The 27,706-nt window shown below is 36.6% G+C and overlaps 1 protein-coding gene and 2 long non-coding RNA genes across 3 annotated transcripts; all 3 read left to right on the forward strand.

Moving 5' to 3' along the window:
- Positions 1–6,740: 6,740 nt before the first annotated feature.
- LOC147566440 (uncharacterized) lies at positions 6,741–7,428 on the forward strand. The gene is made up of 2 exons (XR_015237427.1): positions 6,741–6,850; positions 7,140–7,428. It is a non-coding gene; the product is annotated as an uncharacterized LOC147566440 (long non-coding RNA).
- A 16,424-nt stretch (positions 7,429–23,852) lies between these two features.
- On the forward strand, positions 23,853–24,547 carry LOC147566441 (uncharacterized). The gene is made up of 2 exons (XR_015237429.1): positions 23,853–23,961; positions 24,244–24,547. It is a non-coding gene; the product is annotated as an uncharacterized LOC147566441 (long non-coding RNA).
- Positions 24,548–25,578: 1,031 nt separating this feature from the next.
- Positions 25,579–27,487, forward strand: LOC147566442 (uncharacterized). Its single transcript, XM_086654585.1, has 3 exons — positions 25,579–25,713; positions 26,763–26,913; positions 26,988–27,487. Exons 1-3 carry the CDS (start codon positions 25,579–25,581, stop codon positions 27,485–27,487), a joined length of 786 nt encoding a protein of 261 aa, XP_086510711.1.
- The last annotated feature ends 219 nt before the right edge of the window (positions 27,488–27,706 follow it).

Raw genomic sequence — 27,706 nt, forward strand, 5'->3', positions numbered from 1 at the left:
CTCTAATATTTTTCTTCTTCTCTCTCTACATTCATAAATCTGCTACAAACATCTCAAACATGATGTAGACGCAGCGGAATTAAAATAAGAACAATAAAATAAACGAAGAACTGTAAAGAAAACGATAAATAAACTAAAACTTAATTAACTTCAATGGTTTTTCTCTTCAATATGAATAATAAAATAGACTAGACCTCCTTTTATAGGATAACAGACTTTCCTAGATAGACTCAAACTAGGATTCCTAAATAATAAAATACTTAAAACATAGAAACTTCTAAATAAAGAAATACCAAATTAAAGTAACTTCCTAATCCTATACTAATTAGGACCACTATTGTGGCCGACCGGGACGTGGGCACGCGTGGACGTGGGCCCACGTGTTATGCGCCTGCATCAGCACCCCGTTCCCCAGAAGGTTCGTCCCGAACCGTTTCGATGAAGGAAACAATGTGAGCCATCCGTATACTCTGTATTCCGCCATGGCGATCCGTAATTCCCACTTCGAACGAAATTTGCAGACAATCGGTAAAAGACAATGATGGACTAACGAACCCAATATAATCCGGACCCCTTGACACGACGAGATTCGTAAAATCCACAGTAGTGAAGAAACATCCAACAAATTGTGACATCGGTCGTCATCTTTTAGTGGGATGAAGAAGATTGCACATACCAAAATATCCTCTTTGAAAAACCGGACCTCCAAAATCATCTTCCAATATATCACGATTTCGTGTTCACCGGAAGCTAAAAAGTGAACTGGTGGCGAGATACTTTTCTTTTTCTTCACATTACTCTTTTTCGTTAATGTAGCAAGTATCCCATTGATTTTTCTAAGGAGCATTTTCTCGAACACGTTAGAGACACCAATTAATATTCCTATGTTTGGCCTCCCGTGTGGTAAGGTGAAGCTCCATCCACCTCCTTTCATTAATTCCCTGTTTCTCAAGTAAAGACTTTCATGTGATGAAGCCATTGAAGATGATGATGATTCTCTGCCAATTACTTTGTATGTAGGCATCTTTGTAATAGTTTCAGTTGATTTTTTCCTCCTCTCCACTGAATTTACAATTGACTTCTTAGTAATATACTGTGATGAAGAAATTGTTGATGGAGAAGATAACAAAACATAACTATCATTGGCATCAGTGTTAGTAATCAGATCTTTGAGCAGGAAACGTTTCGTCTTCATCCAGTGATCTTCAGACGACGATGATGTTGATAGATTGCTTTCATGATGAATTTGATTGAATTTAAACTGTCTACCGGAGAAGATTTCAGTAGGGTAAATATGAAATACAAAAGCCAACGTCTCAAGCCAAATTAGTTGATTATCTGCATATAGTTGAGCTCCCCAATACCTGTTATCTTGTGAAATTTTGCCTTTAAACCTCGTAAAAGTGGTAGCATTATCAAGTTGTGATCGTTTATTTGAAGACCATGGGGTACTACTATTATTTGAATACGAAATAGGTTTCTCCCATGATAATGAATGAAGGTTTGTTTGATCATGGGGAGTCGAAACTGTCAAAGCTCCTGGATCCCAAATAAAATCAAAATTATCTTCTTCTATTGCTGGGGAATATTCATCTTCATCTTCTTCAGTTTCAACTTCGTTGTGATCTTCATGTTTAATATCAATGGAATCATCCTCTGTTAGGACTTCTTTATAGTTGGAATCATCTTTTTCAACTTCTTGTTCTTCTTCTTCTTTAACTACAACTTCTTTGTAATCAACTTCGTCAACTTGTTCAAACTCTTCTTTTTCTTCTTTTATTACTTCTTCATAGTTAATGGAAATAAGAGGTTGTGAATAATAATAGTACGGTGGTGGTGGTGTTGACGGTTGGTATGGACAAGGAGATGATTGTTGTTGTTGTCGCTGTTGCTGTTGCTGTTGTCGTTGTTCCATTAGTGGTGTCGAAGATGGTATAAGAGGTTGTGAATATGGTGGTGGTGTATAATAAGAAGATGGAGGTGATGGTGAATATGGTGGTGAGTACGATGGTGGTGTATAAGAGTACGGAGGTGATGTGAGACATAATTGATGCGGTAAAATTTTATGATTCGAAACAAGGATGTCGTCTCCCGGAATGTCATATGAATCATAAAATTTGGTCAGACATTGATGTTTCATATCTCGACTAGGATTTAGATTTGATGAAGGAAAATTACTTCCTTCTTCCTCCTCCGCCATTGACTGAATTTTGTTCCTTTTTCCTTGAACTTCTCCTTCAATATCATCGATCTTAGTGATTGAAGTAACTTCGGAGAACTGTCTTCTCAATTCAATTTTTGTTTCTACACATGACAAACATTCATCGAGAGGAAGAAAACCATACCTGAAAATACTTTTCAATGTAACCCAATCATCAATGATCGATTTTCCTTGATCAATAAGTCTCCATTGCAGGGCATTATATTGTTCATAGATTCTTTCGGACATATGTTGCTCAACCAAAAAAACATTATCTTCGTCGGGAACGTCTTGATTTCTGAACCAATCTTCCATGTGTTGAATCCAGAAATTTATATGAAATTGACCTTCGAAGAGTGGAATTTTAGAAATTTGATGAATTTTTCTTTCATCTTCTCGATCAATATAAAATTGAGTTGTATCTCGAATAGGATCCCAAGATAAACGTGGAAAAAATTTCCAACATTCAAGAGGAGATGTATCCATAGATATTTTTTTCCAGAATTTTGATGGCTCTGAATACCACTTGATGTAGACGCAGCGGAATTAAAATAAGAACAATAAAATAAACGAAGAACTGTAAAGAAAACGATAAATAAACTAAAACTTAATTAACTTCAATGGTTTTTCTCTTCAATATGAATAATAAAATAGACTAGACCTCCTTTTATAGGATAACAGACTTTCCTAGATAGACCCAAACTAGGATTCCTAAATAATAAAATACTTAAAACATAGAAACTTCTAAATAAAGAAATACCAAATTAAAGTAACTTCCTAATCCTATACTAATTAGGACCACTATTGTGGCCGACCGGGACGTGGGCACGCGTGGACCTGGGCCCACGTGTTATGCGCCTGCATCAAAACATCTATCATCTTATTCTTATCTTCCTACCGAAATCGAACCGGTTAACCTTTGAAGGTTGTGATCGTTTCATTTAAGAACAGAAAGCAAGAGTATTAGGTGGATTTATTTTGGAAGTTAATTTTGTAGAGTTTTGTTTCAAAATCTAGGGTTTTGTTTCAAACATTTAGGGTTCGATTTCAAACATTTAGGGGTTTGTTGATGATTTTTGGGTGTTTTACTTGATTTTTGGGTTTGTTCGATTTCAAAATCTAGGGTTTTGTTTCAAACATTTAGGGTTCGACATTTTGGGTTTTGTTTGAAAGAAATTACAACTTTTCTATAGATGAAATATTTAAACCAATTGTAGTATTGTTGAAGCAAATTCATATATTTTGGGCGGAAAAAAAAAAAAGAAATTAGTATGATAAAAACAAACAGTTGTGTGTTGGGGGGGGGGGGGGGGGGGGGGGGGTTGAAACATTTAAAGTTATGTTGAAACATTTTGGGTTCTGTTTTAAACATTTATGGTTTTGTTTAGGACATTCTGAAGGATGTCAACTACAATGTTGGACATGTTCATAACATTCATGATAAAGATAACAAAAAAATCTTCAAAATATATGAGATGCAGAGACAATAAACAGTTTGTCTCAGGAACTAAACAAAATATGAAGAAACAATCAGTTATGGACATTCTTAAGGTGCGTTTTTACATTGTTGACACTCTTTTGGCCGAAAAATAAATTTACAAAATAAGAGTTAGACATGAAAGGATTCATTCACAAAACAACATGAATTAGAATGTTTGGAACAAAATATAAAATTCATAGACAAAAGGAAGAGTTTCTAAGACAAATAAGCAACATATGCAAACATTCTGATTAATGTTGGAAGGACTGGGAAGAATGACAACCACAATTGGGCTCGACACGATTCACAAACTAGCTTGTTATCATTATTTTGAGAAGTAGCAGGTGTTCTATCCGGTTCCATAGATGCAAATTCTGCAAGTGGAATGAACAAATGATTATATGCAGTACAAATATGGAAAAATGTTCGAGACATTAAAGCGAATGTTATCAGCATTTCTAAAAATGTTTAGAAGTAGTGGAAAATGTCAAAGACATTCTCATTCAGAATGAATCCCGAATATAAAGAGCAAAAATATACATTTAACAATTGATAAGTATGCTTCTAACAAAAGAGAAAGTGTTCTCATTATTGAAGAAGTGTCGGTATTTTGAACATAATGCTTCTTGCATTTTGTATAATGTTCCAACCACTAATTAAAATGTTTACACAACAATAGAGTATTCGGAACAAAGCGAGTAGTTCTAGGAATAATTTTCAAAATATGTACGGAGGATACAAAATGTTGCAGAAACAAAGAATTTTTTTAAAACACTTCAAATAATGTTTACGTAAACATGATTGTGTATGTATAACACCAAAAAACTAAAGCATTGTTAAATGGAAAATCTGGAATATAAATGTGTGAACATTTTTTAGAATGTTGTTTGGATTACGAAGAATGTTTACATAAACTGTAGAATGTTGCAAACAAAACGAGAAGTTGTAGGAAAAATTCTCAAAACTTATACGGAATAACCAAAATATTACAGAAACATTCTCACCAAAAAGGATGAACACAATCAAAAATCTCAAAATCTTCAAGAAAGGATGAAGGATATATAAAAGGAAAACCAAAGGACGATGTGTTTAAAACACCAAACGATTTCTGTGAAAACACCATGAAAGATTAACTTCATGAAAACACCATGAAAACACCAAATCTATATATTTAACTCTCAACGAAACTATGAAAACACCCTAAAACGAGATTTGAAGCTTCTTTTAACCTCCATTAAAGAAGATGATGATTGAAGATAAAAGATGATGAAGGTCGCTCAAACGAAGAAGATGATGAAAGTCGCTCAAACGAAAAAGATGATGACTGAAGATGATGATTGAAGATGATTGAAGACAAATGAAGATAATGAGTGTTATTGAAGAGGGTTTAAGTTTATGTAGAGAGAGAAATCTGGAAAAGATTTTAGAGAGAGAAAATATTATCTGATAAAAAAGAAAGTGTTTTGGTTTAGAGAGAGAATGAGAAAATGAAAAATGAAGTAATAGGTGGGTTGTTGAGTATATATATAGGAGGGTAAAAGAGGGAATATGAAATTAGAGGAGGTCTTAGAGATGCGTTTTTTGGATGGATTGTGCCTAGAGATCCGTATTTGAGTTTGATTTAAGATAATATTTGAGAATTGGGTTTTTGGTGGGTTATTATTCCGGGCTGGGTTTTATTCCCTATTTGGACCCAAATTTTGGGTTTTTAACCAAAAATTTCGGTGACAAATTGCAGTTCCTATTTTCTTAAAAAAATGGAGAAGAAAATTGGCCAATAAAGAAACAGTAGTTTAGTATAAACAAATTGAAACTTTTTTTTCTTTTTTTTTATTGAAAGAAATTACAACTTTTCTATAGATGAAATATTTTAAACCAATTGTAGTATTGTTGAAGCAAATTCATATATTTTGGGCGGAAAAAAAAAGAAATTAGTATGATAAAAACAAACAGTTGTGTGTTGGTGAGCAAAATTTTAGTTTTACATGAAACAAAAAGCGGCGACATCTCTAGAAGTAAATAAAAATGGTCAAGAAAGGACAAGAAAAATATGAGAAAAAATGATAGGAAGACAATTGGAAAAAAGTTAACGACATAAGCGTCATTTCTGAAATTGTTACCATCTCATTGATCATTCCATCCCTTTTTTTTCCTTCGACAAGATCATTCCATACCTACTAGCTAAACAACTATTTGAAATTGCAGCTACCTTTTCTGTCATTTCTAAAAAAAAATTAGGAAACTCCGATCGCCACTCTTAACATTTATTTTTAGCAAAATCCTTCATGAATATGGAAGGAAATGCTAAGTGTACAGAGAATTTTTGACAAAATCTTTAACTCGATGAATCACTTAGGTGAAAGAAAGGTCCAGATCAAAGTCAAACTTTGAAAAACTTTAAAAGAACTTTGTCTTTTACTCTTTTAGTGTTGTCAAAGATTTTGTCATTGTAGCACTCACTTGTATGTAATCACAAACAAATTCCTCAATTCATAATCATAAAGATTGTGTTTATACTATCACTATCCCGTCTTTTCTGGGTAAATTTATGGTGTGTTTGGATGACGGAATCATGAATCCGCGGATTCATGAGTCCTTGGGATTCATGATTCCACGGATTCATGAATCCTAGTAATATTTTTTGGCTTGTTTGGCAACTAAGAATCCTATGGTTTATTATTATTTGAGTATTTTTAAACGTCTTTAGAAAAAATATGATTTTTGAAAAAAATAATGATTTTGAAAAAAAAATAATGATTTTGTAGAAGGAAATACTTTTTTGATGATGTTAAGTTTGAAATTTAGGTTTATTAATCCAAAATCCTAACAAATCCTAGGGGGTAGGGTGGAATTTTGGTCCAATACAAATTTTGGAATTAGGAATCCTTAGGATTCAAGAGTCCTAGGATTCTTGGTAGCCAAACAGACCAAGGATTCATGATTCCTACCAAATTCCACTTTTAATAGGAATCCTACTTAGGAATCCTGCAACCAAACACACCATTAGTGAAAAGTATCCTAGGTTTTCATATATAAATAGCACCCACTTATTACACCACTCTACCACAGAATAGTTGTCAAGATTAATCAAACAACTTCTAAAAAAATGGCCAAATCTGTACAAGTTTTTGTTATGTTTTTTCTTCTCCTAGTCTCTACCGGATTAGCAGGTAAATAAATAGTCGTATATTTTACTTTCATTTTAAGTCTTTCTCGAGCATGTTCTCTTAATATGTGAACAAAAAAAAATCCTTGGAACTGAGATTTTTTATCTTCTCAATTGGTAATCCAAAGATATAAATATTTTTGAGAGTACGCGAAGACGGTAGCATATTTCGATGAAAAATAGTAATAATAATCGATTAATTGTTATATTTTTATTAGATAGAATACTATTTCATTTTACTGTTCTTAAATTATAAATTTAATATTGATGAATTTTGTCATAATGTTGGGCAGGTCGACAACAAGCAGTAGAAAACCCAATCAGTACGACTAGGGACGCTCATATTAACGATGGATGGGTAATTTGTCTAGAGATATGCAAACCAACTTGCAGAAAGGACTGCATCAAAAATGGATTCAAGGGAGGAAAGTGTACCAATTCTCAGTGTTGTAAATGTCACTTGTAGACATGCAAATGGGCTACTCTGCTTGTATGAGATCATTATGAGAATTTTCTCATTTTGGTTACTAAACCATTGGAATATTTGCTTAATAATAAATTATGAAAATTATGGTAAAGAAATGATTTGAGAAACGCCATTCTATTGATACAAGCAGGTTTAAGAGACCCTGATGGTATATAGTGGGGAGCTAGTTGTTTAATTCATTTAGTTTTACCAATAAAATATCACTGTTTTCTTTACTCTTTGCGAATTTCGTGTTTTCTAAGTTTTAGACATAGATCTAAAGCTTTTCTGAATTTTCTGCTACGTCATTTGGCATCACGAGCCATGTTTCTCCTGGCTCGATGACAAAAGCCGAAGCTAAATATACAACCGTTGATGGTGATAGAGGGAACGATCCTTTATGGGTAGCAATGGACAGGGTGAATCAACGAATACACCAACTTGTGAGAATGTTTAGCAACCATCTGAATGTTAATGCAAACCATAGGCAATCACCTATTAATAGAGAGCGTGTTAACGAATTTGCTCACAATCAAACTGTTAATATATACAAAGGAAAATCACAACAACTTCGACAATATGCTGACAACACAGAACATGAAGGTAACAATTTTTCCAAACCATGTGCACCAACGTATAAAGTATGATGATTACAAGATCAAGCTAAAGATACCAATCTCCAAACAACATGGGAAGAACAACCTCGATTTAACACAGAAAAGAAAAAGGGAACTCTTATAGAGAATGTTGAATTGCCACGAATTGTGACAAAGGCAGTTCAAGTAATACTACTCAGAGGGCAACAAACAACATGGGAACCAACACAAATATGTATGCGGAATTCCTTGGAACCAAGAGTTAGTCCTGTCAAGAAATTGGCCAAACGTCAACTAATTGTCCCCATGGAAGGACTGTGAGGTCAATAAATGTTGTGGATGACAGAGAAGAAGATTTACAAGACGAAGACGGAGAGAATGGTGAAGAATATGAAGGCTATGAATGTGTCGAAGAAGAGGATGAATGAGTAGCTTGTGTGATTCATATTGTATTACTCACGCCGAAGAAGGAGGACCATAGCCAATGAAAGAAGATTTTCTAATCAGAATATTGTACTATCAAAGGGAAGTTGTGTTCGTTGATTATCGATTCTGCGAGTTTCAAGAATTTTATTTCTAAGAAACTACTTGAGCATCTACAGTTGTGCTTTAAGGATATTCCTTCACCATACACCAATTGTTGGATAGAGCCGAGACATGTTAAGAAAAATGACAAAAGATGTGGAGTTCCTATCTCTATTGAGGATTATTACAAACATGAGTTCGTATTTGATGTGGCCGGACATGTATGTTAGTCATATTCTCTTTGGACGACCATGGCAATGAGACATTGATTGTACCTTCTGGGGTCAAGCTAGAACTTATGCGTTCGACTGGAAGAGACACAAAATTCTCATCATTCTGAAGGAAGTAAGGTTAAAAGTAGTTCATTTACACCCTTATCTAAACAAGCTTTTCTTACTATGAGCAAGTCCAAGGACAAACTTTTTGCTGATGTTTAGGAGGTACATGGAGTTTTTGTCGTAGTTGTTTTGGCAGTCGTAGACGAATGAGTCGTTAACCCACCAATTCAAATTTCAGAACTAATGGAGTGGATATTAGAAGAGTTTCGGGTAATTATTGTTGATGGTCTACCTGAAAAGTTACCTCCTCTTAGAGACGTACAACATCATGTTGATTTCATCCTGAGAGCGAGCTTACCGAATATGAGTCATTGCAGCATGAGCACTAAGGAAGATGAGATTTTGAAGAGAAGATTAAGAACAAGGCAACGTTATTACGCACTAACGCTCCAAATTTCATCCAATTCCGACACTCGTAACTCTGATTTTTATCGTTTTAGCCTCTTGCTCTTACTTTTGGCCGCATTGATTTTTTCCATATATTTTTCGGTCAATTCCTCTATATAAATACGACAAACATGTGTAACAGTTATAGGTTTGTGAGGCGGTGTTCGACCACAATCAATGGATAGCCACGTGGAATGGTCGTATAAGGAAAGAAACACTTATTGTGAGCGTACCTTTCGTCATTAATTACTCTAATAAGGAAATAGTATCTTTCGTGATATCAAGCCTTCCGCGTAACCTCTATAATCTCATGTTGAGAAGAGCTTAAGGTTTCAAGCTTACTACTGCAGACCTCCATGTTATGTCTCTTTAGTCAGAGTAGGGACTAGGGCAGAGCTTACGGGAGTCCACCTCTCCACTTGTCTTTATGTGGTAGTAGAGCTTAAGTTGTTGAAGACACTCGTATCGAACTTCATGCAATCTCTCTTGTTAGAACATGGTATAGGTGATAGAGCTTATTTGGTCAAACATCTTTGCTAGCTCAAGTAAAAGCTCATTTTTTATAAGTGTAGACAAAGTTGGTGCGTGCCACTCAGGTCAATCCATTGACATCTTGACTGGGTTAAACCTGAAAAAAATATAGGTCCAGCACGAGCACCCCCACCCTCTTTAGCAGAGTGAAAAGATACTAAAGAGTATAATATTTACCCAAAAATAAATATAACCTCGAGGGGTTAGCCAAGTGCAGAGTTGGCAATATTATTAAGACTATGGTATAGCCCGTGCCTCCGGCACGAAGCCTAGGGATGTCAACGGGGCGGGTTTGGGGCGGGTTTGGGACGGGTTACCTCTTTCCCAAGTCCGCCCCGTTAATAAACGGGTTTTACCATTCCCGCCCCAATAGTTAATCGGGGTGGGTATTTAATTACCATACCCGTTCCGACTAGAAATTACTTAACCATTACCGACCCGCCCCGCCCCGTTTAACATGAAACGGTGCGGGGCGGGTCGGATTTAAGCATAAATTTCATATTTTTATTTCAAATACGTTAGATTAATCAAAATAATATAAATATTATAAACAAAACTTTTAACATTTTGATTTTATCAACTATAAACACTACAACTTATTACATAATATAAAATATAAAATAGTTAAATTGATGATATAAGATAAAAAGTTTTAGAAACCTATTGTATATATAATAACATAATATATTTAATCGGGGCGGGGCGGGTTTTACTACCTAATCCCAAACCCGCCCGAACCCGGTAAATGGTTTTATCTTCATACCATTACCATCCCATTTAATAAACGGGGCGGTAAAACCCGTTCCATTAGGGGCGGGTTCGGGAAAAAACCCATCGGTTCGGACCAAATTGCCACCCCTAACGAAGCCCTCATGGAACACTGCCGCATTTGGCTAAGCTTAAAAGCGGCTAAAAAGTGGCTTTTAGCTTATTATGAAGTGCTTGTAGGAATGAGTCGCGTTTGGTAAATATAAGTTGTGGCTTTTCAAAAGCCCAAACAGAACTTTTCAGCAAAAAAGCAGAAGCCACAATTTGTGGCTTCTGCTTTCTGCTTTTTCGGAAAGCTTTCACGCAACATTTTTGGGAGTGATTCACCACCTTTTACCTCATCCAACATGACACGTGGAGATGGGTTTCTTTCATTCTCAGGGTATCTTCAATTAAATAATGCCTACTTTTTTTTTTTTTTTTTTTTGTTGAAACAGATAAGGATTGTTTTGGTTTGAAAGAAAGAGAATAATCATAGGCTCTAATCTAGTAAAAGATCATGCAGATCACCGGAGAGGGGCAAACAACCCTTTGAAAAAACACCCACATCTCTCCGGTTGATCTACCGCCGGGGAAATCCCCGACGGAGCCTCATACAAAACCTGGATTTCAAGAATAACTTCTGAACTAACAACCCACCATGATGGAGGAAAGTCTTGAGCTTTTTAAAGCCAAAACCCCCTTAAATAATGCCTACTTATTTAAACACTACCTATACTTCTAATCGTACCTATACTTGTGATCATTATTGTGATTCATCTGACCCACACATCTTGTCACACATTTCAAATATATTGGATTGGACATCCCAAATCTCTTACAATTTTGAAACATTGGATTATCTATTAATGGCTTTATCAATTTATGACATATATATATGAGAAACTCGATTTATGACATATATTTACATTTTTTTTGTGAGAAACTTACAAATTGTAGGAAGTAACAAATATGGGTACCCCAATAGATGAGGCAACTAACAATGGTGATTAATATGTTTATTTATTTTTGTATATTTATGAAATATTTCCGAATTTTTTGTAATGTCTCATTGTAGTACTGAGTCTAGTAAGACATAACATTAGTAAAATATTTCCTTGTTTATCATTGTGCTATTATAGATAATTTTTTTTTTTTTTTTGATGAAGAGACTATGATAGATAAATTGGATGGACCATTATAATAAAACATAAAGTATGTAATAATTTGTTAAAACCATTTCTTGCTTATTTTTACCAAATGCCTCGTTATAGTTTTTGGAAATATAAAAGCGCTTCTGTGATATTGTACCAAACAACGTAAATAGCTTATTATAAAGCGCTTTCATTAAAGTGCTAAAAAGAAGCTCTTGACTTAAGCTATACGCTTAACCAAATGCATTTGAACATATATATTAGGTGAACATAAAAAATTAAGTGTGGATTTTTTTAAGTTGCACTAAAATACAATAAGTTTAAAAATGAATTAAGTCTATTAATACGATAAAGAATATGTCGTTTTTTGTTTTTTCACTTTCTTTTCCGTAGTAGAACATTGTATAAATTAAAATTATCATGTTAAAAAATATTTCAGATGAAACCATAAAACATTTAAGAAACTCTTAAAACAATAACGTGTTGTTTGTTTTTTTTCTCTGAATCTGAATTGACTGAAACTGAACTGACTTAATTGTTTTGTATGTTAGATGTTTGTTTTATAAATCTGAATTAGTAGGTCTGAATTATTATGTTGACATTTATGCCCCTTCTCTTCACTTGTGAATAAAGTAAAGAAAAAACACTAAACCCCTCATTCTCTTTCTCCATCTCTCTAGAAAAAGGGTACTCAAAGAAATCAAAGAAAACCTAAACCTATTTCTCCCTCTCTTTCTCTCCTTCCATTTCTCTCTGTCTCTCTTGACGATAATCCGACGAAGATCCGACAGGGTTGAGTCCTTATCCTCTCTCTGTCCCTTTGTTCTTCTCTCGCTGAACATCTCTCTCTCTCTCTCTCAGTCCCTCTTTCTCTCTCAAAGAAGATCTTTCCAACAGATCGGTAAGGCTAAACCCTCGACGGATCCTGCGAGGGTTCCCTTCTTTCTCTCTCTCAGTCCCACTCTCTCTAACAGATTAGTAAAGTAAAACCCTCGCCTGATCCGGCGAGGGGTCCGTTTCTCTCTCTCCCTCTCTCTCTAGCTTAAGATCGGTTTGTGGTGCTGCGATCTGTTTTTTGGTGGCGCGATCTAATTTTTGGTGGTGGTGTTTGGGTCATGGTGGTGGTGTTTGGGTCATGGAGGTGGTGTTGTGGTTGTGGTCCTGGTGGTGGTGGTAGTGGTGTTTGGGTCATGGTGGTGGTATTTAGGTCATGGAGGTGGTGTTGTGGTCCTGGTGGTGGTGGTGGTGGTGGTGGTGGTGCGAAGAAGATGGACCTAGTTATGTATTTTAATTTTTAAGAGAGGTATAAATGTCTTTTGTACATTTTTCAGATATTGGACACATTTTTCAGACTTGTTTTGAAGTCTGAAAATGTTAGGACATTTATTCAGCCAACTCAGACATGTATTAATTCAGTTAAAATTTTCGATGAAGCTAAAATTCAAAAACAAACATCTGAATCAATTCAGATTTCAGATCTGAAAAATTTGAAAAAAAACAAACAACACCTAAGAAAGAACTTAAAATTCAAAATTTAGAAAAATCAAATATAAACAAATAATAAAATATTACATACTAAATAAACGATTAAAAACAATTTGTTTATGCTTTTCTGAATCCTATGTATTAACAGTAGCACCCTCACCTAAAAAGTTTTTGATATAAATTTAGAAAACAACAAATCTAGAGGTTCCTATGCCAATTATAAATGTTTTGAATGTACATATAAAGTTTGTATTATATTTATTTTTACTCTAGCTAAATTTATAGTCTACAATTTAAAGCCAACATCTAGTAATGAGGTCTAGTCCGAGTCGATTTCACAGTCATTGTGGATTTTTGTTACAGCATTTTGTTTTCAAATCAATCATCTAAAAATAGGTCAATCGATGAAACAAGTTTGGATGAGTCAGATTGCAAGATTAAAATGATAACTGATAAAGGCAAATAAAATTCCTAGCAAGAAAAACAAATTTGAAGTCCTTATCTAAAAGAAATAAGGTATCCAATACATACTACAACTCAGAAAATAAAATTTTGTCCTGTTATTAGCCGCTTAATCAAAAGAAAGTACAAAACAATGAATTTGAAAATGTTGTCACGGGATTCTCAAACTCTAAATTTCTCCAAATCCTTGTTGCTTCCATAACTTCTGAGAAGATTACTATAAGATAATAATATTAACAAAAAATTACGAAAGTTAAATCAATTACGTACATAATGTTGCAACGGGCAGTTTCGACAAACATATTCAGTGAAATTGGCTAAGTAAGCGATGCTGCATCGTCTCTCTAACCCTGCCTCTTTTATCGTTGTCATCCACCCATCTCACCACCACCACAACAACCACTCACCAAACCATATTGAATTCCATGCATGTGATCTCAATCTAGATCAATGATTCAAATTCCCTTTGCTATTGTGATATCTGGTGAAAAACTTTGAAAAATGTCAGTTATGTTAGTAGGATGTATGCTCATTTGAAATAAGTCTTTTCCGTATTTGAAGTAATGGGGTCACCGATTAATAAAACAAATTTCCCATACAAAACAACCTTATACAATTCACAGAAAATATAAAACAAAAAAATTTAAATTATGAAAATTTATCGTTCTTTTTCAGATGGACTTTGTACTGCGACTTCGAGGTCACGTTCAAGTGTCTGCATCAGCGCGAAAAAAGTATTCGATCAGTGTAATATAAGATTGAAAATTTCAAAAAAAAACAAAAAATGATGAAATCACGAATTACCTAACCAGTTCTTTCTCTTAAGTCACTTAATTGGGGGTTTCTAACCGTCTAATGTGAAGAATTAAGAACATCTTGCATTCTGAGATTGGATAATGATGTTTGAAAAATAAAAAAACAATGGAAGTTTTGCTTCTTCCACCTCTGAAATGAGAAATAACTAGTGATAACAATTACATATATTGTTTATTTTAACTCGTTAACTGGGTCTGAGGGCATGGTAGCATTCATGAATGAGAGTTGACTCCACACTGACTTCCCTCGTAATAAATCGAATTTATACCCCTATATGACTCCAAGAGGAGGAAATCGTTTTTTTTTTTTTTAAACCCTTTCAATTTTCTCCTCTTTGACGATCTAAACGGAAACACTACCAACTCCCAGAGTTTCTTAAAATCAAACGTACAATAACAAAGAATTGAACAACATTTGTTATGCCATTAAGACCATTCTAAATGGATGGATGGTGTACGTGTTCATACCTCTTGTCTGTGAATTAAATTATTGATTAAAGTTTGTAAGTCCACCAAATAATCAAAGAAATATATAAAATAAAAAGGTGCAAAAAGTTTGTAAGATTTGGCTTCCATTTGAATCTTAAAATTCTGGTTAGTTTTCCTGCTAAGTAGTTAATCTTAGGTAATATTTTGTGTCTTCCATTTGAAGCTTGAATCTTAAAAATCTGATTAGTTTTCCTTTAAATAAATTTTAATCTTCAGTAATATTTTGTGCCTTCTATTTGAAGCTTGAATCTTAAAATTCTGGTTAGTTTTCTTTTTAAATAAATTTTAATTGTAAGTAATATTCTGTGCCTTCCATTTGAAGCTACAAGTCCTTTACAATAAGGATCACATTGTAAATGAGTAAGTGTTTCTAGACAATATCCCTTATTAAAAAAAATTGTTTGTCCCAGTCAGCGTTTTCCCTTATGTTATGAATGACGATTCAAGGTAATAGATACTATTCAACAACAAAAAAAAGGTAATAGATACTAATTTAAAGGTAACACCTTTGCGGCTTAATTTTCCGAAGCAGAAAGTGTCGCTCTGGTTAAGTCTTAACTCGTCGCTTTGAACTTGAGTTTTGCTCTTTCCTTAAGAGTTCTCTCTTGTTGAGTGATCTGCTAAAAACACACAACACTTAACAAAGAAACGCTGAAGTTTGTAAACAATGGGGGCATTCAGCTTCCAAATGAAGATTTAGATATGCACCGGATGAATCAAATAAATCTTATAACGGCAATATCAACAACAACACGACAAATTTCAACTCAACTAGAAGAGACAACAATCAAGCTAAACCAAATTTTGCAGGTCTACACCTATATGAAGGAGAAACCCCAAACATAAACAAGGATGATAAAATTAATGATGAAGAAGCTTATGATGCTCAGTTTGGGTATTTTCAAGAAGAGTCTGAGAATGAAGGGGCACACATGGTTACTGAAATTACTACAAAGCCAGCTTCTAGAGTATGGCTGGCAGACACTGGAGCAACAAGCCATATGACAAATGATCAATTCAATACAAAGCCAACTCCTAATGTATTTTCAAAAAGAGTCTGATTCTATTTTGCACATACTTACTAGGAATAAGTCTATTCCTTTAGAGTTCAAACTACAAAGAGGAGAACTTATAAGATCTTCTCTGTCAGCTGCTCCTAGATACTAGATGGCCATTTTTAATCTTCCTTGCAAGATTAAAAATGTCATAACATCTCTGCAGAGAGATTTCTGGTGGGGAAAAAAACTCAACTCAAACACCCTCTATCTGAAAAACTGGAACTCCATATGCAAACCAAAAACTCTGGGAGGGTTAGGAATTCGAAATATCAGCTCAGATAACATCTCACTGAGAAGCAAACTTAATTGGTATATAAGTGTTAGAACTAAAAGTTGCGGAAGCTATCGAACCTACCCAGAAATTGATCCGATTATGAAGATTAATCGAAAAGCTAAGTCAAAATCAAATATGCGAACAGAATTTAACGAGGTTCGGCTTTAAAGCCTACGTCCTCGGGCGAACAAGAAATCTTTATTGAAGGATAGATGAAGACGACTCACACAACCCGCAAGTTCGTCCCAAGATGGTACCGTATAGTAATAACCTTCTATACTAAATCTTCGACGACCGAGAAATTTAACACCGCTCAAAAACTATGAAAAATTTCTCTCACTCTTGCTATCTCTCTCTCTCTAGCTCTCTAAAGAAGAGTTGTTGTTGAGTAGTTGTTGTTGATGTTAGTAATTACAAGCATCCAGACTCCCTATTTATATATCTTACTAAGCCGGTGGGATCCCAATTGCCGACTCCAATTTGAACCAAAAAATTGGAAACAATCCAAATTGGAAACCGCCATTAATTACTTTCAAAAACCGCCTACACCCACAAGCAAACCGCCACAAGCAAACCTTAAACCGCCTATGTAAACCTCCTCTCACAATTCTCCACCTCGTACACAATTTGATATACTTCAAATTTTGGACGAACACTAGGATACTCCTTGTAAGATATGTCTTCTTCTTGTAACTTCATCCGACTGCGCCATATGACCATGGCTGCCTACGTACCCTTTTATAGGATCAAGCCTACCGTAGTTCTTCCAACCCTTCACATAAAGATTACCTTGTCGCCATTACGCCCTTTCGGGCAACTTAACACGAGCCGATTTGTAGCAATTCCAGACAATGCTGAAACTTGCTACACGTCACCACTTTAGTCAACATGTCTGCGGGATTCTCATCTGTGTGTACCTTCATAAGAGAAACATCACCTTCCTCTATGACATCTCGTACAAAGTGATACCTGACATCGATATGCTTAGTACGAGCATGATGGACCTGATTCTTCGCCAAGTGGATCGCACTTTGACTATCACACCATACATCCACGCACTCCTGCTTAATCCCTAGATCATCCAGAAGACCCCACAACCACAATGCTTCCTTCACACCCTCGGCCATAGCCATATACTCGGCCTCCGTAGTAGATAACGCAACTGTAGATTGTAACATCGATCGCCAACTAACTGGAGCACCATGTACCCTAAATACATAACCAGTAGTAGATCGTCTTCTATCTAGATCGCCAGCATAATCCGAGTCAACATAACCGCTTACCTGACATGTGTCTCCACCAAAGCACAAACCCGTATCAACGGTTCCTTTCAAGTACCTCAAGACCCACTTCACAGCTTCCCAATGTGTCTTCCCCGGGTTTGCCATAAACCTACTAACCACACTGACCGCTTGTGAAATATCCGGACGAGTACACACCATAGCGTACATCAAACTGCCAACTGCACTAGCATACGGTACACGATCCATATGATCCTTCTCCACCGTAGTAGTGGGAGATTGTTTTCCCGAGAGCCTGAAGTGTGGTGCCAAAGGTGTTGACACCGCCTTTGCATTCTGCATCCCAAATCGAGAAACTACTCGTTCGATGTAACCTTTCTGATTCAAGTACAGTTTCTTACTTGACCGCTCTCTCTTAATCTCCATTCCCAGTATCTTCTTTGCAGCGCCCATGTCTTTCATCTCAAACTCTTGACTGAGTTGAGATTTCAACTTATCTATCTCCACCATGCTTCGAGAAGCAATAAGCATGTCATCCACATACAAAAGGAGATAAATAAAGTCACCTTCGCGAAGCTTCTTGATGTATACACAACAATCATAGTCACTTCTTCGGAAACCATGTTTTAGCATGAAAAATTCAAATCGTTTGTACCATTGGCGAGGGGATTGTTTTAATCCGTAAAGAGACTACCTCAAACGACATACTTGATTTTCTTTGCCCTCAACCTTGTATCCCTCAGGTTGAGCCATATAAATTTCTTCTTCCAAATCTCCGTGAAAGAAGGCGGTTTTAACATCGAGTTGTTCCAGCTCAAGATCCCTGTGAGCAACAATACTCAATAGCACCCGAATAGAAGTATGTTTCACGACCGGTGAGAAAATCTCATTGTAGTCGACCCCTTCTTTCTGTGCATAACCCTTGGCCACTAGTCTTGCCTTATACCTTGTACCCTTGATCTCGGAAGAATCCTCTTTCTTCTTGTACACCCATTTACAACCAATAACAGACTTTCCTTCGGGCAATGGGACAACTTCCCATGTCTTGTTCTTGTGAAGAGACTCCATCTCTTCTTGCATAGCAACCAACCAACTCTCTCTTTCCTCCGCTGTAATAGCTTGTTTGAAGGTGACCGGTTCGTCGTCTTCCACCGAGAGTGCATATTCAACCAGATTTGCCTGCCCATAATGCCTAAGAGGTTTGTCTGACCCTAACCTCTGTACCGGCTTATATAATCGTTTCGGTCTAGTGTGTACCGAAACATCCTGCTGTTGTTGTTGTAAAACTTGTGTACCTTCCCCTTGAACCTCCTCATGATCGGGTTCATCAATTTCCTCATCCTGAGTATTATCCTGATGCTCCACCTGATCATGATTCCTAGAAACCCGTTGGTCTTCGATTTCTACTTCCACTACTTGAGCTTTAGTAGACCCAACATCACCACAACTAGGCACCATAGCTTTCGCCATAGCTACAATAGATGACTCATCAAACACCACATCTCTGCTGATTACAAACTTCTTGTCTTCCGTACACCATAACCGATAACCCTTGACTCCTGTAGCATATCCTAAGAAAATTGCCTTCTTTGCTCTATTGTCAAGTTTGTTACCTTTAACATGGTAATAGGCCGTACAACCGAAAACCTCAAGTCTCCCGTAATCTGCATGTTCACCTGACCACACCTCGTAAGGTATGCCGCCATCTAAAGAAGAATGTGGAGACCTGTTCACAATATAACAAGCTGTAGCAACAGATTCCGCCCACCATTCTACGCCTAATCCCGAATTGGAGCGCATACATCTAGCCTTCTCAAGTAGTGTACGGTTCAATCTCTCTGCGACTCCATTCTGCTGAGGTGTGTTTACTACTGTCCAGTGCCTCACAATGCCTTCCTGATTACAAAACTCCTTGAATGCCCCATCCGTGTACTCGGTCCCATTATCCGACCTTAACGTCTTCAGCTTTCGACCAGTTTTGTTCTCAACCATTGCTTTCCACACCAGGAATGTGTTGAATACCTCATTCTTATGCTTCAGAAAATAAAGCCAGACAAATCTCGAATGATCATCAACGAATGTAACAAAATACCTGGAACCACCCTTGGAAGGTAACTTTGCCGGTCCCCAGACATCGGTGTGTACGTAGTCTAACACCTCTTTGCTCCTGTGCTTGCTTGTAGAGAACGTCACCCTGTGTGCCTTCCCGAACACACAATGCTCACAAAACTCCATGCAAGGCTTCTTCATGTCCTTCAACAAGCCTTTCCCGCACATCAAAGATAGACCCTTTTCTGACATATGCCCAAGGCGCATATGCCAAAACCTCGTACTAGCCGTTGGATCCCTTCCACTGATTCCTACTGCTACATCTCCCGTAATTGTTGTCCCCAAAAGTTTGTATAAATTTCCGTAACGAGTACCTCTCATTACCACCAAAGAACCCTTAACGACTTTTATGGAGCCATTCTCTATAATTATCTTACAGCCGTTCCGCTCCAACACACCAAGGGAAATTAGATTTTTCCGCAAATCGGGTATATGTCTTACGTCCGTCAATGTTCTCACCACTCCATCGTGCATCTTGATCCGTATTGTTCCGAGTCCCACAGTTTTACATATACTATCATCACCCAGTATAACTGTACCACCATCTATTCTCCTATAAGTAGTAAACCACTCCCTATTTGGGCACATATGGTGTGACGCCCCTGAATCAAGCATCCACTTATCGAAGATCTTCTCAGACACCTCTGTCACCGAGAAACATTCGTCCGCCTCTTCTGACACATATCCCGCCTCTTGCATCTCTTGTTTCTCCTTGTAGCCTTCGTTCTTTTGCTTCAACTTTCTCTTTGGACAAGCCGCTTTAAAGTGGCCAAACTCACCACAACTAAAGCACGTTTTCTTGAAAGAGCCTCTAGATTTGGATCTAGATTTCCCGCCCTTTCCCTTTCCCCTTTCATTACTCCTCCCCCTCGTTACAAACAACCCTTGTGCTTGATCCTTGTCTACTCCACCCGACGCCATACTGTTAGTAGCAACCTTACGAAGGTCATCCGCTAATAACGAATTTCTCGTCTCTTCCAGGCTTAGACTATCACCAACAAGCATCAAAGTTTGAACAAGGTTCTCATAGGATTTAGGTAATGAAAGTAACAATATGAGGGCTTGGTCCTCATCCTCAACCTTAACATCAATATCCTTCAAATCTGAGATAATCCTATCAAACCTATTCACATATTCCTGAATAGAAGAACCCTCTTCCATTCTACATGTGAATAATTTGGATTTTAAGTAGACCCGATTCGTTAAAGTTTTCGTCATGAAACTGCTTTCTAGCTTTAACCACACACCCGCCGCCGTTGTTTCTCCATCTACTAGGAACGCCACGTCCCTCTCAAGACACAACATAATGGTAGCCCGTGCTTCGAGATCTAACTCTTCCCAATCCTCATCTGACATATCTCCTGGTTTCTTTTCCGTCAACGTCTTGTGTAATTTCTGCGAGATTAACAGATTTTTCATCTGCATCCGCCAATAAGAAAAATCGTTTTTCCCATTGAACTTCTCTATCTCATATTTCCCTGCTTTGACCGTACCACTTCTCGATCCCATCTTCTTCTTCGTTCAATCTCAACAAGGCTCTGATACCAATTGTTAGAACTAAAAGTCGCGGAAGCTATCGAACCTACCCAGAAATTGATCCGATTATAAAGATTAATCGAAAAGCTAAGTCAAAATCAAATATGCGAACAGAATTTAACGAGGTTCGGCTTTAAAGCCTACGTCCTCGGGCGAACAAGAAATCTTTATTGAAGGATAGATGAAGACGACTCACACAACCCGCAAGTTCGTCCCAAGATGGTACCGTATAGTAATAACCTTCTATACTAAATCTTCGACGACCGAGAAATTTAACACCGCTCAAAAACTATGAAAAATTTCTCTCACTCTTGCTCTCTCTCTCTCTCTCTAGCTCTCTAAAGAAGAGTTGTTGTTGAGTAGTTGTTGTTGATGTTAGTAATTACAAGCATCCAGACCCCCTATTTATATATCTTAGTAAGCCGGTGGGATCCCAATTGCCGACTCCAATTTGAACCAAAAAATTGGAAACAATCCAAATTGGAAACCGCCATTAATTACTTTCAAAAACCGCCTACACCCACAAGCAAACCGCCACAAGCAAACCTTAAACCGCCTATGTAAACCTCCTCTCACAATAAGAAACCTACTCTGAATCAAATTAGGTCAAATTCTTAGAAGGGAAATACAATTTTAACTCCAAAACTCAACTCAACTACCCAACAAATGCTTCCTGGGTCTGGAAGAACATGTGCAAAAACCAAAATCTTGTGGACAGTCATATTACTTGTGATGTGGGAAATGGTAATTTGATTAACATATGGTTAGATTCCTGGAGAGAAACCACTTGGAATGCCTACAATTGACAGGGGTTGTGGAAACTTAGAGTACACCCCAGAATACATTTTTTCTTGTGGAAGTTAGCTCACAATATCCTCCTCTTAACTCACTCCTAAGCACCTACACAACAAATATTTTACCTCTCTGTCCCATGTGCAAAGAATCGGAGGAAATCTTCTTACATTTTATACATGAGTGCAAAATTACTAAAGAATTACTTCACAAACATGGTTTAGCCCAGGTTTTTCAAAGAGAACCAACAAACACAATTGAATGGTGTACTACATATCACAATTTGGATAGTTCTAATACACATCCTAACTCCGTGACTCACCTTGAGACTATCTCTATAGCTATTTAGCACCTTTGGAAACATAGATGTGATATAATATTCAGAGGCATTGATCTTAACTTAGATCATCTTATCCATGTTATCAAGAGCTATACTTGCTTTCAAACCATGTCCTTAAAGACTTACTCTCATGACAACACTTCTGCTACTGCCCAATGGTGTCCTCCTCCACAAGGATATCTCAAAATTAATTATGATGCATCTTGGGATAAAATAACTCTTAACACTTATGTAGCTATTGTCATTTCTGATTCTACAGGAACCCAACTTGCAAAAGAATCCTTCATCTACTCCAACAGATCAGTAGACGAGAGTGAGAGTAAGGTCTGTCTGCATGGAATTCGATGGTTTAAGGATCATCATATTAGGCAAGTCATTTTGGAAGGAGACTCAAGCAATGTGAACAATTATTTGAATAGCCGCAAGCACTCAACTCACTGGACCTCCCGGCATGTTTTGAACGAAGTTAGGAGCTTTATTTCATCTTTTGACAAAATCACTTTTTTGTATGTTAATAGAAAGTTTAACAACATATCTCATACTCTAGCTGTAAACTGTAGGAAAAGCAAAACTTGTATTTCTAACTGCTTTCCTAACTGCTTCTTATCTCGGTGTAACATCACTAACAATGGTTTAAATCAATAGATGTTATTCTGGAAAAAAAAAACTACAAAGAGGCCTTTGTCATTATTGCCACCTAAGCCAAGAGTAAGTGCCTTCCATTCTCTAATTCAGAGAGTTACATAAAAGCTTCCATTATATCTTATTCACTCAGGCATTTGGGGTCCAGCTCCCACTTCAATCAAGAATGGTGAAAGGTACTACTACATTTTGTTTCTTGATGATTATAGTAGATATCTATGGATATATCCATTAAAGCATAAATCAGAGAGCTTATTGTGTTTTAAACATTTCAAGGCTACCTCTGAAAACTTATTCTCTACCACCATTAAAGATTTTCAAAATGATGGTGCTCTAGAGTTGGCAAAAGGAGATTTTATATCTTTCTAGATAAGAGTGGTATTCTTTTCGGAAGCACTTGCCCTTATCCTATTCTACTGTTGTTTTCATCATCAATAGGTTACCCGACAAAACTTCTCAAATGCAAATCACCCTATTGAGCAACTCTTTTGCAAGGAGCCTAATTACTCTTTCTTGAAGGTGTTTGGATGTCTCCGCTATCCTCATTTACCACACACAAGACCTGACAAACTCAGTCCTAAGTCTTATATGTGTGTCTTCTTGGCCTATAGTTCTAACCATAAAGGTTATAAGTGCCTTGACATGGAGAATGAGAAGTGTTATATTTGATGAAGATGTTTTTCCATATTCATCTTCTTCTGTATCAAATCCAACTGATTTCTCTTCCCAAAATCTTGTGTTATCTCGTTACATTGTTTTTCCATATTCATCTTCTTCTGTAAACCTATTTCTCAATACTCTAAAGATGTCATTTAATGGGGAACATTTCTTTCAAGTTTCATCACATGGGATGAATCCACTGGATGCATCAGTCCATGATAATTGAATGCTCATTACACCCATTCATTGATCTTCTTCTTTTTTACCGTCGACACCTCATGTGACATCTTAGAAAATGATAACTCTCCAACATATCATATGTCAAAAAATTCTTTTATAAATCAGACCCATCCTTTAATCCATTCTAGAAAAGAATTGCTATCAGATATCCAAACACTACAGAACAAATGGCCACATTTATACAAGTTTTTGTTATAGTTCTTCTTCTCATCTCCACAACCTCAGCTGGTATTAGTCCTATTTTTTACTTCTGTTTTTCGCTTTTACATTGAAAGCGTCTCCGTTTTAACATTTTCAACCAAATAATTTCTTCAAAACTGAGTTCTTCATGTTTTCAATTGGTATTTTAGAGAATTTGGTATGTCAGAGAAATAAATATGTTTGCCTAGTGTAATACAATTTACTCCAAAACACAATCAATTACAATAATATATGGAATCGTGCACCTATTTTATTTTATTATTAAAGTATTAATTCAATCATTACGAGTTTTGTGAAAATGGTGAGCAGGTCGACAGCAAGGGGTGGAATTCCCTATTAGTACTACTGGCAGTAAACATATTAACGGTGGAGTAGTCGTTATTTGTCTTGAGATCTGCAAGCCAACTTGCAGACGAGATTGTATTAAAAGTAGATTCAAGGGAGGAGCTTGTACAAATTCGCAGTGCTGTAAGTGTCACTTGTAGACGTGGGGATACAACACTCTTGTAGTACGAGATCATTATGGGATTTTTCTCATTTTGGTTAATGAATCATTGAAGTATATGCTTAATAATAAATAAGGGAATTTATACTAGAAAGTATAATTTGAGTACAGCCATTTTATTTATACAACAATTTATTAAACAGTCGGGTGTATAGACTTTCAAAAAATTGTTCCAACAAAGGGAGCACCCTCCCCCTTTTGTGAAGATCTTTGTTTGCACTTGAGAAACTTCGAACCGGACGAAGAAGATTATGGGGTTCGGGAGAACCCCAAACCAAATGAAGGGTTCAGGCGAACACATAAACAGATCGACCAGAGGAAGGGGAAAGAGAGATAGATAAAATCCGTGATGGTGCTCTGAAGTGGTGGAGATTTGAAATGGTGGTGGTTGTACCTAGCTAAAAGTGGTGGTTGTAAAGAGAAACCTTTGTTGAGATCGCCTTCAATCTTCAAGCTGGGGAGTCTTGAGTAAACGAGTCCTATTTTACTACAGAAATTCAATAGTTTTATTTAGTATTCAACTCAGGTCAGAGCACTATAACAGGCACTAATTAAATATACGACTCCTTTTGAGAAGTAACTCGATTCAAAAGCCCTCTGGTCACTGCTTTAGGCCGCTTAGATAAGGTCGTGATACCATCTTCCAGCGACTCCTTCAAAGTGTGGCGTAACAGAATTGAAGCAAGACAAGAATATGAGTAGTGCAAACGAAACCATCTACTCCACTTCAGCCAAATAATCATCAATTTAAGCTGGAGTCAATACGCTGTAACAAAAACAAAAGTATCAAAAAAGTAAAATGCAATCTAGTATTAACTACAACCAGTTTGGTCGTAGGAAGTTGCCTCTAAAATCCTCTTTCATAAACAAGATATTGCAGCTTCACAGAAATGAGATAATTAAAGATGGCAACAATGGATCCGCCCTAATTCTCAAGTTAGTTGGAGATGTAACAGATTATAAGCTAAAGAAGGATTAACCCCGCCACAATCAATTATAGACGACGTGTTTTTTCTCGATCTAGAACTAATTTCATGAAACAAATAACCAATAAGACATATAGATGTTACTACTTACAAGTAAATATTTCAATAAAAAAAATAAGTTTGAGGTTTCGACTAAAAGTAGAGGAGCTGATAATGTCTATGAAACTAAACTTGCCTGAAGATTTTGTCATTTCCGATTATTCCAATCTCAATGTTTTTGCTGGAAATTTGTCCCTCGAATCTACAAAATATGCGAAAAAAGTCAGTGTAGGTGCATCACTGCATCTGGTGACAAGTGTTCTCAAGAAAATTTATTGTAAAAAACGACATAAACTCGTCTCTTACTATTTTTAGTAATGAAATCACACAAAATATGAAGCAAAAAAATTCTTTGAAGGAACGTTCAGTGACCAAGTTTTTAGCTTCAATCGATAAATGGAAGGAAGAAAACCCCGAGGAGATGAGGTTACTATCAGGAAACAAAACCTGTATACGACTCCAATATTTGGTATCAAGGACTGAATCTTTTGGACCTGTAATTGATAGATAATGAGGTTAGCATGTACCATTACGACTTATTTTTAACAATAGTCCAAAACAATGAATACACGAAAAAACGAACAAAACTTGCACATTACAAACAGGTAAAATTTTAAACAATGCAAGAATTTAAACAGTGGAAACAAAGGCAAGACAAAACCGCATTAGGTAAACAAAACAGGTGCTAAATAGTGGAAAGGACATAGAAAAGAAGGAAAAGATCAGATATCAAAGCATGAAACTGCAAATTATATAACATCAGAAGTACTTATAGTTGTTTATATTAGAATGATTTGTATATGTTTGTATTTACTTGTATAGTTAAGGGTATAACAGTCATATGTAATTCTTCCTTTTCATTATAAATAGAATCATACCCTATTCATTAGGGTATCTTGAGCTCAACAACTTTCATGGTATCAAGAGCATTCTTCTAAAAATATTCTTCTTGGTTTTCTGTGTCTCTTCTCTGTCTTTCAATGGCCGACACAAGTACACAACCCCCAACCCTTCTTCTTCTCCAACCATCATCACCACCACTCCCACTTCATCCTACTCTACCTCTTCTTTTCCCAACCTTTCCAACATTTCTAATCTCGTTTCTATCAGACTAGACAATACAAACTACCTTATGGAGAAGTCAGCTCCTTCCTATCCTCCATTCTCAAGATCTCTATAAGTTTGTCAATGGCTCCTACCCACCCCCTCCTGAGTTTCTTTCTCCCCCCTCTGAGGGATCTTCCAATCCTATTCCTAATCTTGACTATGTTTTCTGGTACAGGATCGACCAAATGTAGCTTTCTTGGCTAAATGCCACTCTAACAGAGCCTGTTCTTAGTCATGTTCTTGGCTTATCTTCTTCTCGAGCTTTTTGGGAATCCCTTGAGAAAAACTTCTCCTCCATCAACTCTGCTAGGTTGATGAATCTTAAACTCCAGCTCCAAACTTGTAAGAAAGGCTCTCTCTCTCTCTCTCTATCTCAGACTTTCTTCTTCGCATCAAATTTCTGTCTGATTCATTAGTTGCCATTGGCCATCCTATTGCTGATGCTGAAATTGTTCTTATTGTTCTCTCTGGCCTTGGACCAGAGTACGAAAACTTTGTCACCTCTATAACAACTCGAATAGTCCCTCCCTCATACTCTGAGTTACATTCTCTTTTACTCGCTCAAGAATTTCGCATTGAACTTCTTCGAGGTCAAAGTATTCAACCAGCAGCTTTTCTTTCTCAACCTTTTCCTCCTCCTCGAGCTCCTTATTTTTCTACCAATAGAGGAAACAGGGGACGTCAAAACAGAGGAGGTTATCGTGGTTCTAAAAGAATTTCTCACTCCAACAGAAATGGCTATCAAAGACCTACCTCCTCTGTGCTTGGTCCCCCTCCTTCTCCACCATTAATATGTCAATACTGTGGGAAACATGGCCATTCTGCTCGTCAATGCTATAGTCTTCCCCATTTTAATGATCTAGCTCAATCCTTCTTTGCTATGGGTATTGACTCTGTTTCTGCTGATCCAAATTAGTACATGGATTCAGGTGCAACTATGCACATTTCCTCTGATGGTGCTACTACTTCTTCTCGCCCCAATGTCTCTGTTCCTGATCATGTGATGGTGGGCACTGGTCAAGTTGCTTCAGTCTCTGGTACTGGTAATATTCCTCTTCCCTCAAATTTTTTAACTCTAAAGAATGTCCTCATTGTTCCTACTTTCAAGAAGAACCTCATCTCTGTCTCTCATCTT

This window comes from Eschscholzia californica, unplaced genomic scaffold (genome assembly GCF_041429995.1).
Source record: "Eschscholzia californica isolate CP2 unplaced genomic scaffold, dmEscCali1.0.p SCAF_1, whole genome shotgun sequence".
Lineage (NCBI taxonomy): Eukaryota > Viridiplantae > Streptophyta > Magnoliopsida > Ranunculales > Papaveraceae > Eschscholzia > Eschscholzia californica.

Coding starts and splice junctions, on each gene's coding strand:
- LOC147566442 (XM_086654585.1), top strand. CDS start 25,579: ATGTCTATGAAACTAAACTTGCCTGAAGATTTTGTCATTTCCGATTAT. Junction 25,714..26,762: donor TAGGTGCATCACTGCATCTG/GTGACAAGTGTT, acceptor GACCAAATGTAG/CTTTCTTGGCTAAATGCCAC. Junction 26,914..26,987: donor TAAACTCCAGCTCCAAACTT/GTAAGAAAGGCT, acceptor CTGATTCATTAG/TTGCCATTGGCCATCCTATT.